The 14,972-nt window shown below is 47.2% G+C and overlaps 1 protein-coding gene across 4 annotated transcripts in view; it reads right to left on the bottom strand.

Annotated features, from left to right (window-relative positions):
* Positions 1 to 14,972, bottom strand: part of LOC121283645 (lysosomal acid phosphatase-like) — a 248,214-nt gene that overhangs the window by 22,160 nt on the left and 211,082 nt on the right. For all 4 annotated transcript variants that reach the window (XR_005944304.1, XM_041198438.1, XM_041198440.1 and 1 more), the window contains one exon: positions 4,424 to 4,515. Coding sequence is in view for 3 of the 4 variants with exons in the window: in XM_041198438.1 (XP_041054372.1) it covers positions 4,424 to 4,515 (92 nt within the window). In the remaining variant the exon portion in view is untranslated. The remainder of the gene's footprint in view (positions 1 to 4,423; positions 4,516 to 14,972) is intronic.

Here is a 14,972-nt window from a genome sequence, read left to right as displayed (position 1 = left end):
GTAAGCATTTGCTACTTTTATTGCTTATAGTTTTTATGGTCTTATTTTGTGGCTCATCATTTGTAGGGGCTATAATCTGTAACAACGAGGAGCAGGGAAGAAGGGCCAAAGAGTAATTGATATTAAGTATCTTCCAAAAGGTTTAATTTAATTTAAAGGGGTATGTCATGGCAGGGAGGCTCAAAGCCATGGTGTGCTCCTCCTGCTCTATGTGGGAAGCTGGGCACAATTCCAGTGCCTGGGGCCAGCATGTGTGGTGGAAGTGTCTCCAGCTGCAGCTCCTGGAAGCCTGGATTTTGGAGCTGGAGCGGCGGCTGGGGACACTGTGGAGCATCCGGGAGGCAGAGAGTATCGTGAATAGCACGTATAGAGAGGTGGTCACACCGCAGGCTAAGAGTCCGCAGGCAGGAAGGGAATGGGTGACCATCAGGCAAAGCAAGAGGACTAGGCAGGCAGTGCAGGAATCTCCTGCAGCAATTCCCCTGCAAAACAGATATACCACTTTGGATATTGTTGGGGGGAATGGCCTTTCAGGAGAAAGCAGCAACAGCCAAATTCATTGCAACATGATTGGCTCTGCTGCACAGGGGAGGAGTAAAAAATGTGGGAATGCAATAGTTATAGGGGATTCAATTGTAAGGGGAATAGATAGGTGTTTCTGTGGCCGCAAACGAAACTCCAGGATGGTATGTTGCCTCCCTGGTGCTAGGGTCAAAGATGTCTCAGAGCAGCTAAAGGACATTCTGAAGGGGGAGGGTGAACAGCCAGTGGTTGTGATACACATTGGTACAAGCGACATAGGTAAAAAAGTGATGAGGTCCTAAAAGCAGAATATAGGGAGTTAGGAAGTAAGTTGAAAAGTAGGACCTTAAAGGTAGCGATCTCAGGATTACTACCAGTGCCATGTACCAGTCAGAGCAGAAATAGCAGGATATATCAGGTGAATACGTGGCTGAAGAGATGGTGTGAAGGGGAAGGTTTCAGATTCCTGGGGCATTGGGACCGGTTCTGGGGGAGGTGAGACCAGTACAAACTGGATGGGTTACATCTGGGCAGGACCAGGACTGATGTCCTGGGGGAACATTTGGTAGAGTAGTTGGAGAGGGTTTAAACTAAAATGGCAGGGGGATGGGAACCTATGCAAAGAGTCAGAGGAAGGGGAATCAAAGACAGGAACAAAAGACAGAAAGTGGAATAAGAAAAGCGATAGGTAGAGAAATCAAGGGCAAGAATCAAACAGGGACTCATTGAAAAATAGTGGGAACAGGACAAATAATGTTAAAAAGACAAGCATTAAGCCTTTGTGCCTTAATGCGAGGAGCATTCGCAATAAAGTGGATGAATTAACTGCACAAATAGATGTAAACAGGTATGATATGGTCGGGATTACGGAGACATGGCTGCAGGGTGACCAGGGATTGGAACTGAACCTCCAGGGGTATTCAGTATTTAGGAAGGACAGACAAAAAGGAAATGGTGGTGGAGTTGCATTATTGGTTAAAGAGGAAATTAACGCAATAGTGAGGAAAGATATTAGCTCCGATGATGTGGAATCTGTATGGGTGAGAGCTGAGAAATGCTAAGGGGCAAAAAATGTTAGTGGTGGTTGTATACAGACCCCCAAACTGTAGTGGTGATGTTAGGAATGGCATTAAACAGGAAATTAGAGACGCATGCAATAAAGGAACATCTGTAATTATGGGTGTCTTTAATATGCATATAGATTGGGCAAATCAAATTAGTAACAATACCGTAGAGGAGGAATTCCTGGAGTGTAAACGCGATATTTTTCTGGACCAATACATTAGGGAACCAATGAGAGAACAGGCCATCCTCAACTGGGTATTGCGTAATGAGAAAGGAATAATTGGCAATCTAGTTGTGCGAGACCCCTTGGGGATGAGCGACCATAAAATGATAGAGTTCTTCATCAAGGTGGAGAGTGATGTAGTTGATTCTGAGACTTGGGTCCTGAATCTTAATAAAGGAAACTACGCTGGTATGAGGTGCGAGTTGGCTACAATGGATTGGGAAATGATACTTAAAGGGATGACGGTGGATAGGCAATGGCAAACATTCAAAGAGTGCATGAGTGAACTGCAACAATTGTTTATTTCTGTCTGGCACAAAAGTAAAGCAGGAAAGGTGGCCAAACCATGGCTTACAAGGGAAATTAGAGATAGTATTAGATGCAAGGAAGAGGCATACAAATTGGCCAGAAAAAAAAACAGACCTGCAGATTGGGAGCAGTTTAGAATTCAGCAAAGGAGGACCAAGGGATCGATTAAGAAGGGGAAAATAGAGGGAACATAAAAATTGACTGAACATAAAAAGTTTCTGCAGGTATGTGAATAGAAAATGATTGGTGAAGACAAAAGTAGGTCCCTTACAGTCAGAAACGGGGGAATTTATAAAGGGGAATAAAGAAATGGTTGATCAACTAAATACATATTTTGGTTCTGCCTTCACAAAGGAGGACACTAATAACATACCAGAAATGTTGGGGAACACAGGGTTTAATGAGGTGGAGGAACTGAAAGAAATCAGTATTAGTAGGGAAATGGTGTTGGGGAAATTGATGGGATTGAAGGCCGATAAATCCCCAGGGCCTGATAATCTACATCCCAGAGTACTTAAGGAAATGGCCCTACAAATAGTGGATGCATTGGTGGTCATCTTCTGAGATTCTATAGACTCTGGAACAGTTCCTACAGATTGGAGGGTAGATAATATAACCCCACTATTTAAAAAGGGAGGCAGAGAGAAAACAGGGAATTATAGACCAGTTAGCCTGACACCGGTAGTGGGGAAAATTCTAGAGTCCATTATAAAACATTTAATAACTGAGCACATGGAAAACAGTGGCAGAATCGGACACAGTCAGCATGGATTTATGAAAGGGAAATCATGCTTGACAAATCTACTGGAATTTTTCGAGGATGTAACTGGTAGAGTTGATGATGGGGAGCCAGTGGATGTGATTTATTTGGACTTTCAGAAGGATTTCGACAAAGTCCTACATAAGAGATTGGTGTGTAAAATTAAAGCACATGGGAAGTGTATTGAGATGGATAGAAAACTGGTTGGCAGACAGGAAACAATGAGTAGGAATAAACGGGTCTTTTTCCGAATGGCAGGCAGTGATTAGAGGGGTAATCGCAGGGATCGGTGCTGGGACCCCAGCTATTCACAATATATATTAATGATTTAGATGAGGGAACTAAATGTAATATCTCCAAATTTGCAGATGACACAAAGTTGGGTGGAAGGGTGAGCTGTGAGGAGGATGCAGAGATGCTTCAGTGTGATCTGGACAAGCTGAGTAAGTGGGCAAATGCATGGCAGATGCAGTATAATGTGGATAAATGTGAGATTATCCAAAACAAAAACAAAAACAGAATTACCTGGAAAAACTCAGCAGGTCTGGCAGCATCGGCGGAGAAGAAAAGAGTTGACGTTTCGAGTCCTCATGACCCTTCGACAGAACTAGGTTATCCATTTTGGTAGCAGGAACAGGAAGGCAGATTATTATCTGAATGGCTATAAATTGAGAGAGGGGAATGTGCAATGAGACCTGGGTGTCCTCGTAAGATGCAGCAGGCGGTAAAGAGGGAAAATGGTATGTTGGCCTTCATAGCCAGAGGATTTGAGTACAGGAGCAGGGATGTCTTGCTGCAATTGTACAGGGCCTTGGTGAGACCACACCTGGAATAATGTGTGCAATTATGGTCTCCTTATCTGAGGAAAGATGTACTTGCTATAGAGGGAGTGCACCGACTGGTTCCTGGGATGGCGGGACTGACGTATGAGGAGAGATTGAGTCGATTAGGATTATATTCGCTGGAGTTCAGAAGAATGAGGGGAGATCTCAAAGAAACATATAAAATTCTAACAGGACTAGAAAGGGTAAATGCAGGAAGGATGTTCCCGATGGTGGGGGAGTCCAGAACCAGGGGTCACAGTCTGAGCGTATGGGGTAGACCATTTAGGACTGAGATGAGGAGAAATTTCTTCACCCAGAGAGTGGTGAGCCTGTGGAATTCGTTACCACAGAAAGTAGTTGAGACCAAAACATTGTATGTTTTCAATAAGGAGTTAGATATAGCTCTTGGGGCGAAATGGATCAAAGGGTATGGGGAGAAAGCGGGAGCAGGCTATTGAGTTGGATGATCAGCCATGATCATAATGAATGGTGGAGCAGGCTCAATGGCCGAATGGGCTACTTCTGCTCCTAGTTTCTATGGTGCTAATAATAAATAAGAAGAAAGCTGTATTTTATTATGTATAAACTATGTAATTAAACAGTTATATAATCCTGTTAATCATTTGCATTTAACACTGTTATTTACGGTGTATTTTATACTACTGATAGAATTAAATAAAAACAATCATTTATATTCAATATTTCTGATGGGAGACTCACCGCCGAATACATGATCAATTTGAGACGGGGAGTGGAATTGGTGTCATTCATTGCTTGAGTAATGTTTTGGAGGATTTGCTTGAGGAGCACACCTGTAGCAAGAACAAATCTTTAGCCATAGAATAAAAGAACTGAGGTAAACACAGCTCACAGCAGTACAATAACAATAAAGACTGATCAACACGCAGTTATTCAGTTACATCACTCAAATTGCAATTGCATATTACCATTCCAGTCAAGCAAAAATGTGAAACCAGACACTCCCAGAGACTGGTCTGTCTGGGGACAGTTACTGTGAAACCAGACCCTCCCAGAGACAGGTCAGTGTGGGGACAGTTACTGTGAAACCAGACCCTCCCAGTGACTGGTCAGTGTGGGGACAGTTACTGTGAAGCCAGACCCTCCCAGAGACTGATCAGTGTGGGGACAGTTACTGTGAAACAAGATCCTCCCAGTGACTGGTCAGTGTGGGGACAGTTACTGTGAAGCCAGACCCTCCCAGAGACTGATCAGTGTGGGGACAGTTACTGTGAAACCATACCCTCCCAGAGACTGGTCAGTGTGGGGACAGTTACTGTGAAACCAGACCCTCCCAGATACTGGTCAGTGTGGGGAGGTTTACTTTGAAACCAGACCCTCCCAGAGACTGGTCAGCAGAGGTGTAGTGCTGCCAGAGCACACTGGTGAGCTGCTCTGATACATTCTATTTAAATTCAGTTGGATTGGAGTGCGAGGCAATAGGAGCAGTGGCCGGGCGAGCTGCAGTCAAGTGCGAGGCAGCCGGGGCAGGAGCCAGGCAGGGCGGAGTGGAGTGCGAGGCAACAGGAGGAGGGCCCAGGCAGGGCGGAGTGGAGTGCGAGGCAATAAGAGCAGGATCTAGACAAGCTGGAATGGAGCCTGAGGCAGCCAGAGCAGGGCCCAGGTGAGTACAAGTGGGGCATGAGGCAGGCAGAGTGGGGTGCACTGGTGTGAGTAATTGAAGACTATGTGAGAGAAAGTGTGAAGGGATTGGGGGGGGAGTGCAAGGGAGTGGGAGCACAGAGAATGTAAGGGAGTGGGGGTGAGAGAGGGGTTGGGTGGTAGGGAAGGGGTGGGGGCAATAGAGGGGGTGGGGTAGAGGGTGTGTGGGGAGAGAGCAGTTGGCGGGAGAGATAGTGTGTGGGGGTGGGAAGGAAAGAGAGAGGAGTTGCGGTGGGAGAGCGTGTCGGAGAGAGAGAGTGTGGGAGGGAGAGAGTGTGAGGGTGGAAAGCGAGCGTGTGGGGGAGGCAGAATGTGTGGCGTGGAGAGGGTTGGGGGAGTGGAGAGAGAGTGTGTGGGGGTGGGAGGGTGTGTGCAGGAGGGACACTGTCAGGAAGGAGAGAGTGTGTGGGGGGACAGTGTGTTAGGGTAGGGAGAGTGTGGGGGTATACAGTGTTTGGGGGTAGAGAAAGAGTGAGGGGGGAAGAGTGTGTGGGGGAGGAGTATGTGGAGGGAGAGAGAGGGACTGGGGGAGAGAGAGTGTGTGTGTAGAGGGGAGAGAGGGAGAGCGAGGGGAGAGAGTCGGGGAGAGAGAGTGTGGGGAGAGGGTATGGGGAGAGAGTGTGGGGAGAGAGAGTTTGAGGAGAGAGAGTGATACAAATTAATTCCTTGACGGTGATGGGAAATGCAGTATAGCACTTGTATTTGCTGCTGGCAGCTTTACATAGAATTTATAGCACAGAAACAGGCCGTTGGCTCACCTATACCAACATATGACATCGTAGCAGGAGAAGGCCATTTAGCCCCTCAAGCCTGCTCCACCATTCAATAAGATCATGGCTGATCGGTTCGTGCTTCAAATTTCACATTCCCACGATAACCTTTGATTCCCTTGCCTAACAAGCATCTATCTACCCCTACCTTAAAAATGTACAATGGTCTCACCTCCAGCACTTTCTGAGGCAGAGAGTTCCAAAGTCGCACAACCCTCTAAAAGAAAACATTTCTCCTCATCTCTGTCCTAAAAGGGCAATTCCTAATTTTAAAACAGTGCTCCCTAGCTCTGGACTCACCCACAAGAGGAAACATCCTTTTCACATCCACCTTGTTGAGACCGTTCAGGATCCTATATGCTTCAATCAAGCCACCTCTCACTATTCTAAACTCTACTGGAAACAAGCCCAGTCTGTCTACGTTGGTGCTTATGTTCCACACACACCTCCCCCCATCCTTCTTGATCACATTATCAGGGTAACCTTCAGCTTCTTTCTTCCTCATGTGTTTATCAAGTTCCTTGAACGTATCTGTACTAGAATCATAGAATGATTCCAGCACAGAAGCTGTCTTTCAGCAGATTATCTTTGTGTCAGCTCTCTGCAAGAACAACTCAGCTAGTCCCACTCCTCCCCTTTCCCTATAGCCCTGTAAAATCTCTTCAGATAAGTATGCAGTTCCCTTTTGAAATTGCAATTGAATCTGTCTCCACCACATGCTCAGGCAGCGTATTCCAGGTCCAAACCATCTGTTGCATAAAGAGATAAAAGCAAAATACTGCGGATGCTGGAAATCCAAAATAAAAACAGAAACAGAAATACCTGGAAAATCTCAGCAGGTCTGGCAGCATCGGCGGAGGAGAGCACAGTTGACGTTTACTGAACAGTTCTGTTGAAGGGTCATGAGGACTCGAAACGTCAACTGTGCTCTCCTCCGCCAATACTGCCAGACCTGCTGAGTTTTTCCAGGTATTTCTGTTTCTGTTTTTGTGTTGCATAAAGAGGTTTTTCCTCATGCTGTCTCTGGTTAAACACCTTAGGGTTCTCAACCCTCTGCCAACGGGAACAGTTTCTCCCCATTTATTCTATCCAGACCCTTCCTGATTTTGAACATGTCTAACAACTCTCCCCTCAACCTTCTCTTCTCCAAGGAGAACAGCCCCAGCTTCACCAATCTATTCACATAGCTGATGTTTCTCATCCTCGGAACAATTCTTGTAAATCTTTTCTGCACCCTTTCTAAAACCTTCATATCCTTCCTGTTGAGGCTGAACCAGTGTGTTATGAAGGTTCATGGCTTACTTGCTTTTGTACTCTGTGCCCCAGTTTATAAAACCCAGGATTCAGTATAATTTATTATCTGTTTTCCCAGCCTGCACTGTCACCTTCAAGGATTTATGCACATATACACCCAGGTCCCTCTGCTCCTGCATTCCCTTTGGAATTGTACCCTTTATTTTATGTTCTCTCCTTCTTCTTATGAAGGAAATTTATCACTTCACACTTCTCTCCATTGAATTTCATCTGCCATGTGTCTACCCATTCCAGCTTGTCTATATCTTCTTGAAGTCTATCACTATCCTCCTCACAGTCTGGCATCATTTTCAAATTTTGAAACTGTGCCCTGTACATCCAGGTCTGTGTTAAAAATATAAATCAAGAAAAGAAGTGGCCCCTCTATATACCCCACAGAAGTGAGTAAAGTTTCCTCGAATTCATGTTTTTAATACACTTGAATTAAATAATTAAACAGTTGAAATTCTAGCTCTGCTAAAGACGAATGATTCAAAATACCACCTGGTTCAAAATAAAACACCTACAGGCACTAATATTTTTCACTTAAAAAGCACAGTTTAACTGACGTTAAGGGACTAAAGTGATGAATGCATTAGAAAACAACATAATACCAGGTTTAGAAATGATATGGCCAATGCATTTTCTAAAAGCATGCAACCTCAAAACTTGCAACTTTGACAGAGCCTGGTTAGCGAGAGGACAATTACTGCGAAGCCAGACCCGCTCAGAGACTGGTCAGTGTGGGGACAGTGATTGTGAAACCAGACCCTCCCAGAGACTGGTCAGAGTGGGCACAGTTACTGTGAAACCAGACCCTCCCAGAGACTGGTCAGTGTGGGGACAGTTACTGTCAAACCAGGCCCTCCCAGAGACTGGTCGGAGTGGGGACAGTAACTGTGAAACCAGACTCTCCCAAAGACTGATCAGTGTAGGGACAGTTACTGTGAAACCAGACCCTCACAGAGACTGGTCAGTGTGGGGACAGTTACTGTGAAGCCAGACCCTCCCAGAGACTGGTCAGTGTAGGGACAGTTATTATGAAACAAAACCCTCCCAGAGACTGGTTAGTGTGAGGACAGTAACTGTGAAACCAGACCTTCCCAGAGAGAGGTCAGTGTGGGGACAGTTACTGTGAAACTGGACCCTCCTATAGACTAGTCAGTGTGGGGACAGTTACTGTGAAACCAGACCCTCCCAGAGACTGGTCAGTGTGGGGACAGTCACTGTGAAACTGGACCCTCCTATAGACTAGTCAGTGTGGGTCAGTTACTGTGAAACCAAACCATCCCAGAGACTGGTCAGTGTGAGGACAGTAACTGTGAAACCAGACCTTCCCAGAGACTGGTCAGTGTGGGGACAGTCACTGTGAAACCAGACCCTCCTATAGACTGGTCAGTGTGGGGACAGTTACTGTGAAACAAGATCCTCCCAGAGACTGGTCAGTGTGGGGACAGTTACTGTGAAACTGGACCCTCTTAGAGACTGGTCAGTGTGGGGACAGTTACTGTGAAACCAGACCCTCCCAGAGACTGGTCAGTGTGGGGACATTAACTGTGGAATCAGACCCTCCCAGACATTGGTCAGTGTGGGGACAATAAACTGCTTCATCTGGAATTCAGGGGTGAGTGGCAGTGACTGGGAGAACCAGAGCCCAGCTTTCTGTTGAAGTTCCACATCGACCTTAGAAGCATTCGGAGATGGGATGTTGCTGTTCACTCTATTTGATTCAAACAGCCTATATTTAGGAGTGTGTACATACTGCCCAATATTTAGTCGTACAATAGCAGCATTCAGGGTAGAACATGAGGGCCCTTTGTGATCTGTATTCATAATCTTTTCAAGGGCAGATTGAGAAACATGTGGTGAAAAGATATGAGACTGTAAACGCTTTACTTCAGTGTAGTAGTCACAGGAAATTGCACCTACCTCATATCAGCTGCCGGCACTTCTCAAAAACACTTGGAATAAAATAGAATAAGCCCTGTGCCCCGTTCCTCCGTTACAGGAGGGAGTGATGAGGGAGGGGCGTATAGAACCAACAGAATTAGCTGGAACAACATTAATTCTCTCCCTTTGAAAAAATAATCAATTCTAAGGAGTCAGGCACCAAGACAAGGTACAGATAAGGTCATAGAGATTGCACTCACCGTATTGAGGGCACTAGACTCTACAAATATCCCTGGAGCAAAAGCAGGAAGCCTGTGGCCCCCTGCACGCCCCTATATGTAGCAAAGAGCTTCCAGCATGAGGTTAAATAACAAACTGAGCTAAAGCCAAAGTGAGGGACAGGTACCCTGACATTTTGGGTAGCTGTCCTGTACTCATTGGTCAGAATGGTCTGAATGGGTGATTGACGTAAGGTAATCTACCAGCCCCTAGAAATAAAGAATATTTACCAGTGCTCGAAGACAGGGGGGAGTTCTCGTCAGGTGGCAGCCCTCAACAGGCCGATAGAAGATGGATCAGAAGGAAGACGGGGGAAGAATTACCCCACGCTTCAACTAGAGAGCAGAACACTGCATCACAACCTACTGAGAATAACACCCAGAGATTGGTCAGGGTGGGGACAGTTACTGTGAAACCAGATCCTCCCAGAGATTGGTCAGTGTGGGGACAATTACTGTGAAACCAGATCCTCCCAGAGATTGGTCAGTGTGGGGACAGTTACTGTGAAACCAGATCCTCCCAGAGATTGGTCAGTGTGGGGACAGTTACTGTGAAACCAGACCCTCACAGAGACTGGTCAGTGTGGAGACAGTTACTGTGAAACCAGACCCTCCCAGAGACTGGTCAGTGTGGGGACAGTAACTGTGAAACCAGACCCTCCCAGAGACTTGTCAGTGTGGGGACATCAACTGTGAATCCAGACCCTCCCAGAGACTGGTCAGTGTGGAGACAGTTACTGGAAACCAGACCCTCCCAGAGACTGGTCAGTGTGGGGACAGTAACTGTGAAACCAGACCCTCCCAGAGACTGGTCAGTGTGGGGACATCAACTGTGAATCCAGACCCTCCCAGAGACTGGTCAGTGCGGGGACAGTTACTGTGATACCAGACCCTCCCAGAGACTGGTCAGTGTGAGGACAGTATCTGTGAAAGGAGATCCTCCCAGAGACTGGTCAGTGTGGGGACAGTAACTGTGAAACCAGACCCTCCCAGAGACTGGTCAGTGTGAGGATCGTTAGTGTGAAAACAGACCCTCCCAGAGTCTGGTCAGTGTGGGGACATTTTCTGTGAAATCAGACCCTCTCAGAGACTGGTCAGTGTTGCGACAATAAACTGTGAACCCAGCTTTCTGTTGAGATTCCACATCTACCTTAGACGCATTTGGAGATGGGATGTTGCTGTTCACTCTATGTGATTCAAACAGCCTATATTTAGGAGTGTGCAATCAGGCTAGAACGAGGGCCCTTTGTGATCTGTATTTATAATCTTTTCAAGGGCAGATTGAGAAACATGTGGTGAAAAGATATGATACAGTAAACGCTATACTTCAGTGTAGTAGTCATAGGAAATTGTACCTACCTCATATCAGCTGCTGGCACTTCTTTAAAAATGTATTTCGATGTATTGTTTTATCTCCGCCTTTTAGCTCATTTCAATCCCTTCCCCTCACCCCACCCCCACTAGGGCCATCTGCCACTTGCCTGTCCTGCTTGCTACCTTTAATGTCCCCATTAGCACATTCCTTCAATAATATCACCACCGTCAACACCCCTTTGTCCTTTTGTCTATGACAGCTTTGGCAATCTCTTCTTTGCCTCCACCTATCAGTGGACCCCTATCGAGCTCTGCCTGTCCCACCCCCCTCTACCAGCTTATATTTCACCTCATGTCTTTAGTTCCTCAGTTCTGATGAAAGGTCATGTGGACTCGAAACGTCAACTGTATTCCTCTCCCCAGACGCTGTCAGACCTGCTGAGTTTTTCCAGGTATTTTTATTTTTGTTTTTGTTCTAGGTTTCCAGCATCTGCAGTATTTTGCTTTTATCTTAGATAGATTTGGGTTGTTTTCGTTGTAGCAGAGAAGACTGAGGGCGACCTGATCGAGGTGTACAAGATTATGACGGGCACGGACAGGGTAGATAGGGAGCAGCTGTTCCCCTTAGTTGAAGGGTCAGTCACGAGGGGACATAAGTTCAAGGTGAAGGGCAGGAGATTTAGGGGGGATATGAGGAATAACTTTTTTACCCAGAGGGTGGTGATGGTCTGGAATGCACTGCCTGGGAGGGTGGTGGAGGCGGGTTGCCTCACATCCTTTAAAAAGTACCTGAATGAGCACTTGGCATGTCATAACATTCAAGGCTATGGGCCATGTGCTGGTAAATGGGATTAGGTAGGTAGGTCAGGTGTTTGTCACGTGTCGGTGTCGAAGGCCCTCTTCTGCACTGTGCTTCTGAGACATAAGAGGCCGAGATGAGACCAATCGAGCTAAAAGGTGTCATGATACAACCCTCGCGTTAAAAGGGCCGAAACTAGGCCCCTAGAACATTAGAGTCAAGGAAGGACCTATAGGATTTTTAAAAAGATGAAGGGAGTAACCCAGTAATTGGATTGGCAGACACTTTCTTTTCAGAGTTTAACAGGGACCAAGAAAGTTCCAAAGCGGGCAGAGAGAGACAGTGAGAGAGATGCACCACTTAGTTGAAGAGCCTGAGGGGAGTCAAATGGTTAAGCCAGGAAAGAAAAGTCGAAAAGATTTGGCTTGCAGAAACCTTTTTTCCACATTTAGAAGGAGACCACGGGAATTCCCAAGCAGATAGTGAGGGAGACGCCTCACCCAGTTGAAGAGCCACAGGGCAGGGCAGCAGGACCCTGTCCAAAGGGCATGGATCAGATTGGGACAAACTCATTCCCACATTAACCAAACTGGGAAAATCACCTTAAGTAAAACCGCATTTGCAACAGTCCAAAAGGAGGTTCAAGTGCTGCTGATGCCTATCATATATTTGAAACGCCAAGTCATTGTGAATGCAGGATGTTAATTTAAATTAAAATCTACTTGTTCAGCTGTGATAAAGCTCTACAGTTTGTTTCCCTGAAGTCTTGAAGAACTTGAAAATTGTTTTAAAGTAGAAAAAGGATAAACAAAAGAGATAAGGGAAAGCTTCTGTTCCTTTTCTACAGTTAGTCTGTAAGGCTAGAGTGATGCCCCTTTAAGAAGCTGGTATCCCTCTATAACTCTTTTGGTCTTAAAAACACGCCCGTGCAGAACACGTCTTGACAATTGTGACATGCAGAAGTCAGGACTTGCAGTCAGGGCCTTGCTCACATCGCGGATATCCGAGGAGCAGAAGATGCTGGAGCCCAATAGCAACAAGACCCCGGAGGGATGTCCACGGCACGCTGGGTGGATTCTCATTGACATGGCTCAGCTGCGAAGCAGCCCAGGGATGGTGGAAAATCACCACTGAGGGTCTGCTTTGCGACTTCAGTGTCCTGGCCACGGTCTGCTACAGATGACCATCGAGGGTTTGGAGAGGAAGGTCCACCTGTTAGTGGGAGAGGAATATTATCTGGGAGGACTTTCCAGTGCCTTTTAGCACCATCTTTACCGAGACCTTTACTGCCTTTGTCTCTACCGGTCATCCCACCCAGAGGTAAAGTCTTGTAATGATGTGGGTGGGAGAGGAAGATGTACCAGGTGGGGGCTGGTGGGTGGGAGACGAAGGTCTAGGTTTCACTGGGAGAAGAAGGTGTGTTGGCTTGGGGGGTGTTGGAATGAAGGTATCGGCGGGGGAGGGGGGTTGGAAGGTGGGGAACGAAGACGTCAGAGGGGAGTAAGGTTGGGGGGATCGAAGGTGTTAGGGCAGGTTGGGTGGGGGAGCAAAGGCGTCAGAGGTGTGAGGTTGGGAGTGGGGAGTGAGTATGGCGAGGGGAGGAGGTAACAGGGTGGAATACAGCAACTGGTGAGGTAAGTGTAAGGCGGGAAGGTGTAAGGGAAGGAGTTCGGTGGGGGGGGCGGTGGGGAGAGGAGTCTGGAGGGGGGAAGGAGTCCAGAGAGGCAAGGATTCCAAAGGGGAGGAAGGAGTCCGAAAGAGGGGAGGAGTAAGCATGGAGGAAGGAGTCAGAAAGAGGAAAGGAGTAAGACTGGAAGAAGAAGCAAGGGTGTATGGAGGATTCCAGAGCGGGAAGGAGTAAAGGTGGAGAAAGGAGTCAGGAAGGGGGCAAAGAGTAGGGGTGGGAAGGAATCCAGGGAGAAAAGAAGACAGGGGTGGGAGGAGGAGATCGGTGGGGAGGAGGGTTCCAAGAGGGGAAGGAGCTCCAAGGGAGGGAGGTGGGGATGTCCAAGTGAATGTGGAAGGGAGGGGTCTATGGAGTTGATGACTGCCCCCTGGAGAAGGAAATGAAGGTGGGTGTTGTAGGAGGGAACAGTCAGAATAAGAGAGGGCAGAGTGAGGCGGTAGGGTAGCATGGTGAGGGCGCGACAATATTGGTAGAAAGGTCAGCAAGGGTGCTTGGTGGGGACTCAGAGGCAAACACCGACCCTGGGAGTGGGAAGGAGGAGGTCAGGGAGGTTAATGTGGATAGGGGTGCTATTTTTGAGAAGGTACGGCACGTGCACATTTATCTGGATGTCCCCTAAAGAAAAGGGTTGTGGCTGGTAGATGATGGTGGGGAGGTGGAAGGTGTTGCCAGGGGGGGTCGACAGTGATGGGGGAAAGGACATGAGTGACTGGGGGAGGGAGAAAGGATGGGGGAGCTGAAGAAGAAGGTTAAACTCACCATGTTTGTAAATCTGAAAGTGAAAGGAAAGCGAACCCCAGCAGGCAGCATTGAAAATGTTCAGGACATTGAGATGAGTGTGATGGGGGAAGGATCCAGGTGTGTGGGAGTTGCTTGCAGAGACAGGTCAGTGTGGGGACAGTTGCTGTGAAACCAGACCCTCCCAGGGACTGGTCAGTGTGGCGACAGTTGCTGTGAAATCAGACCCTCCCAAGAGACTGGTCAGTGTGGGGACAGTTACTGTGAAACCAGACCCTCCCAGAGACTGGTCAGTGTGGGGACAGTTGCTGTGAAACCAGACCCTCCCAGAGACTGGTCAGTGTGGGGACAGTTGCTGTGAAACCAGACACTCCCAGGGACTGGTCAGTGTTGCTGTGAAACCAGACCCTCCCAGGGACTGGTCAGTGTGGGGACAGTTACTGTGAAACCAGACCCTCCCAGAGACTGGTCAGTGTGGGGACAGTTGCTGTGAAACCAGGCCCTCTTATCATATGCATCATATGTGGACTGCTGCTTCTTAATAAACTACCTTAAAATTAGTTACAAATATTCAACTGCCTATCTTAGGTCTATGTGGCTCTTAAACGCAAAATCTTCCAGCATGGATGAAGATTTCAGCAACAGATGAGCTGAAGCAGGGCTAAACCTAGTGAGGATATGGAGGTAGAAGTAGGTGGTCTTTGTGATGGTTAGGACATGGTGTCAGCTCAGGATCAAAATTGGGCTCCAGGTTTGTGAATAGCCTGGTTGAGCCTCAGACAATGTCCAGGGATAGAGATGGAGTCGGTTACTAGAGAAC

The sequence above is a fragment of the Carcharodon carcharias genome, chromosome 10 (assembly GCF_017639515.1).
Source record: "Carcharodon carcharias isolate sCarCar2 chromosome 10, sCarCar2.pri, whole genome shotgun sequence".
NCBI classification, from domain to species: Eukaryota; Metazoa; Chordata; class Chondrichthyes; order Lamniformes; family Lamnidae; genus Carcharodon; species Carcharodon carcharias.
The sequence above is the reverse complement of the archived record's forward strand: the minus strand, read 5'-3'. Positions and strand labels throughout refer to the sequence as shown.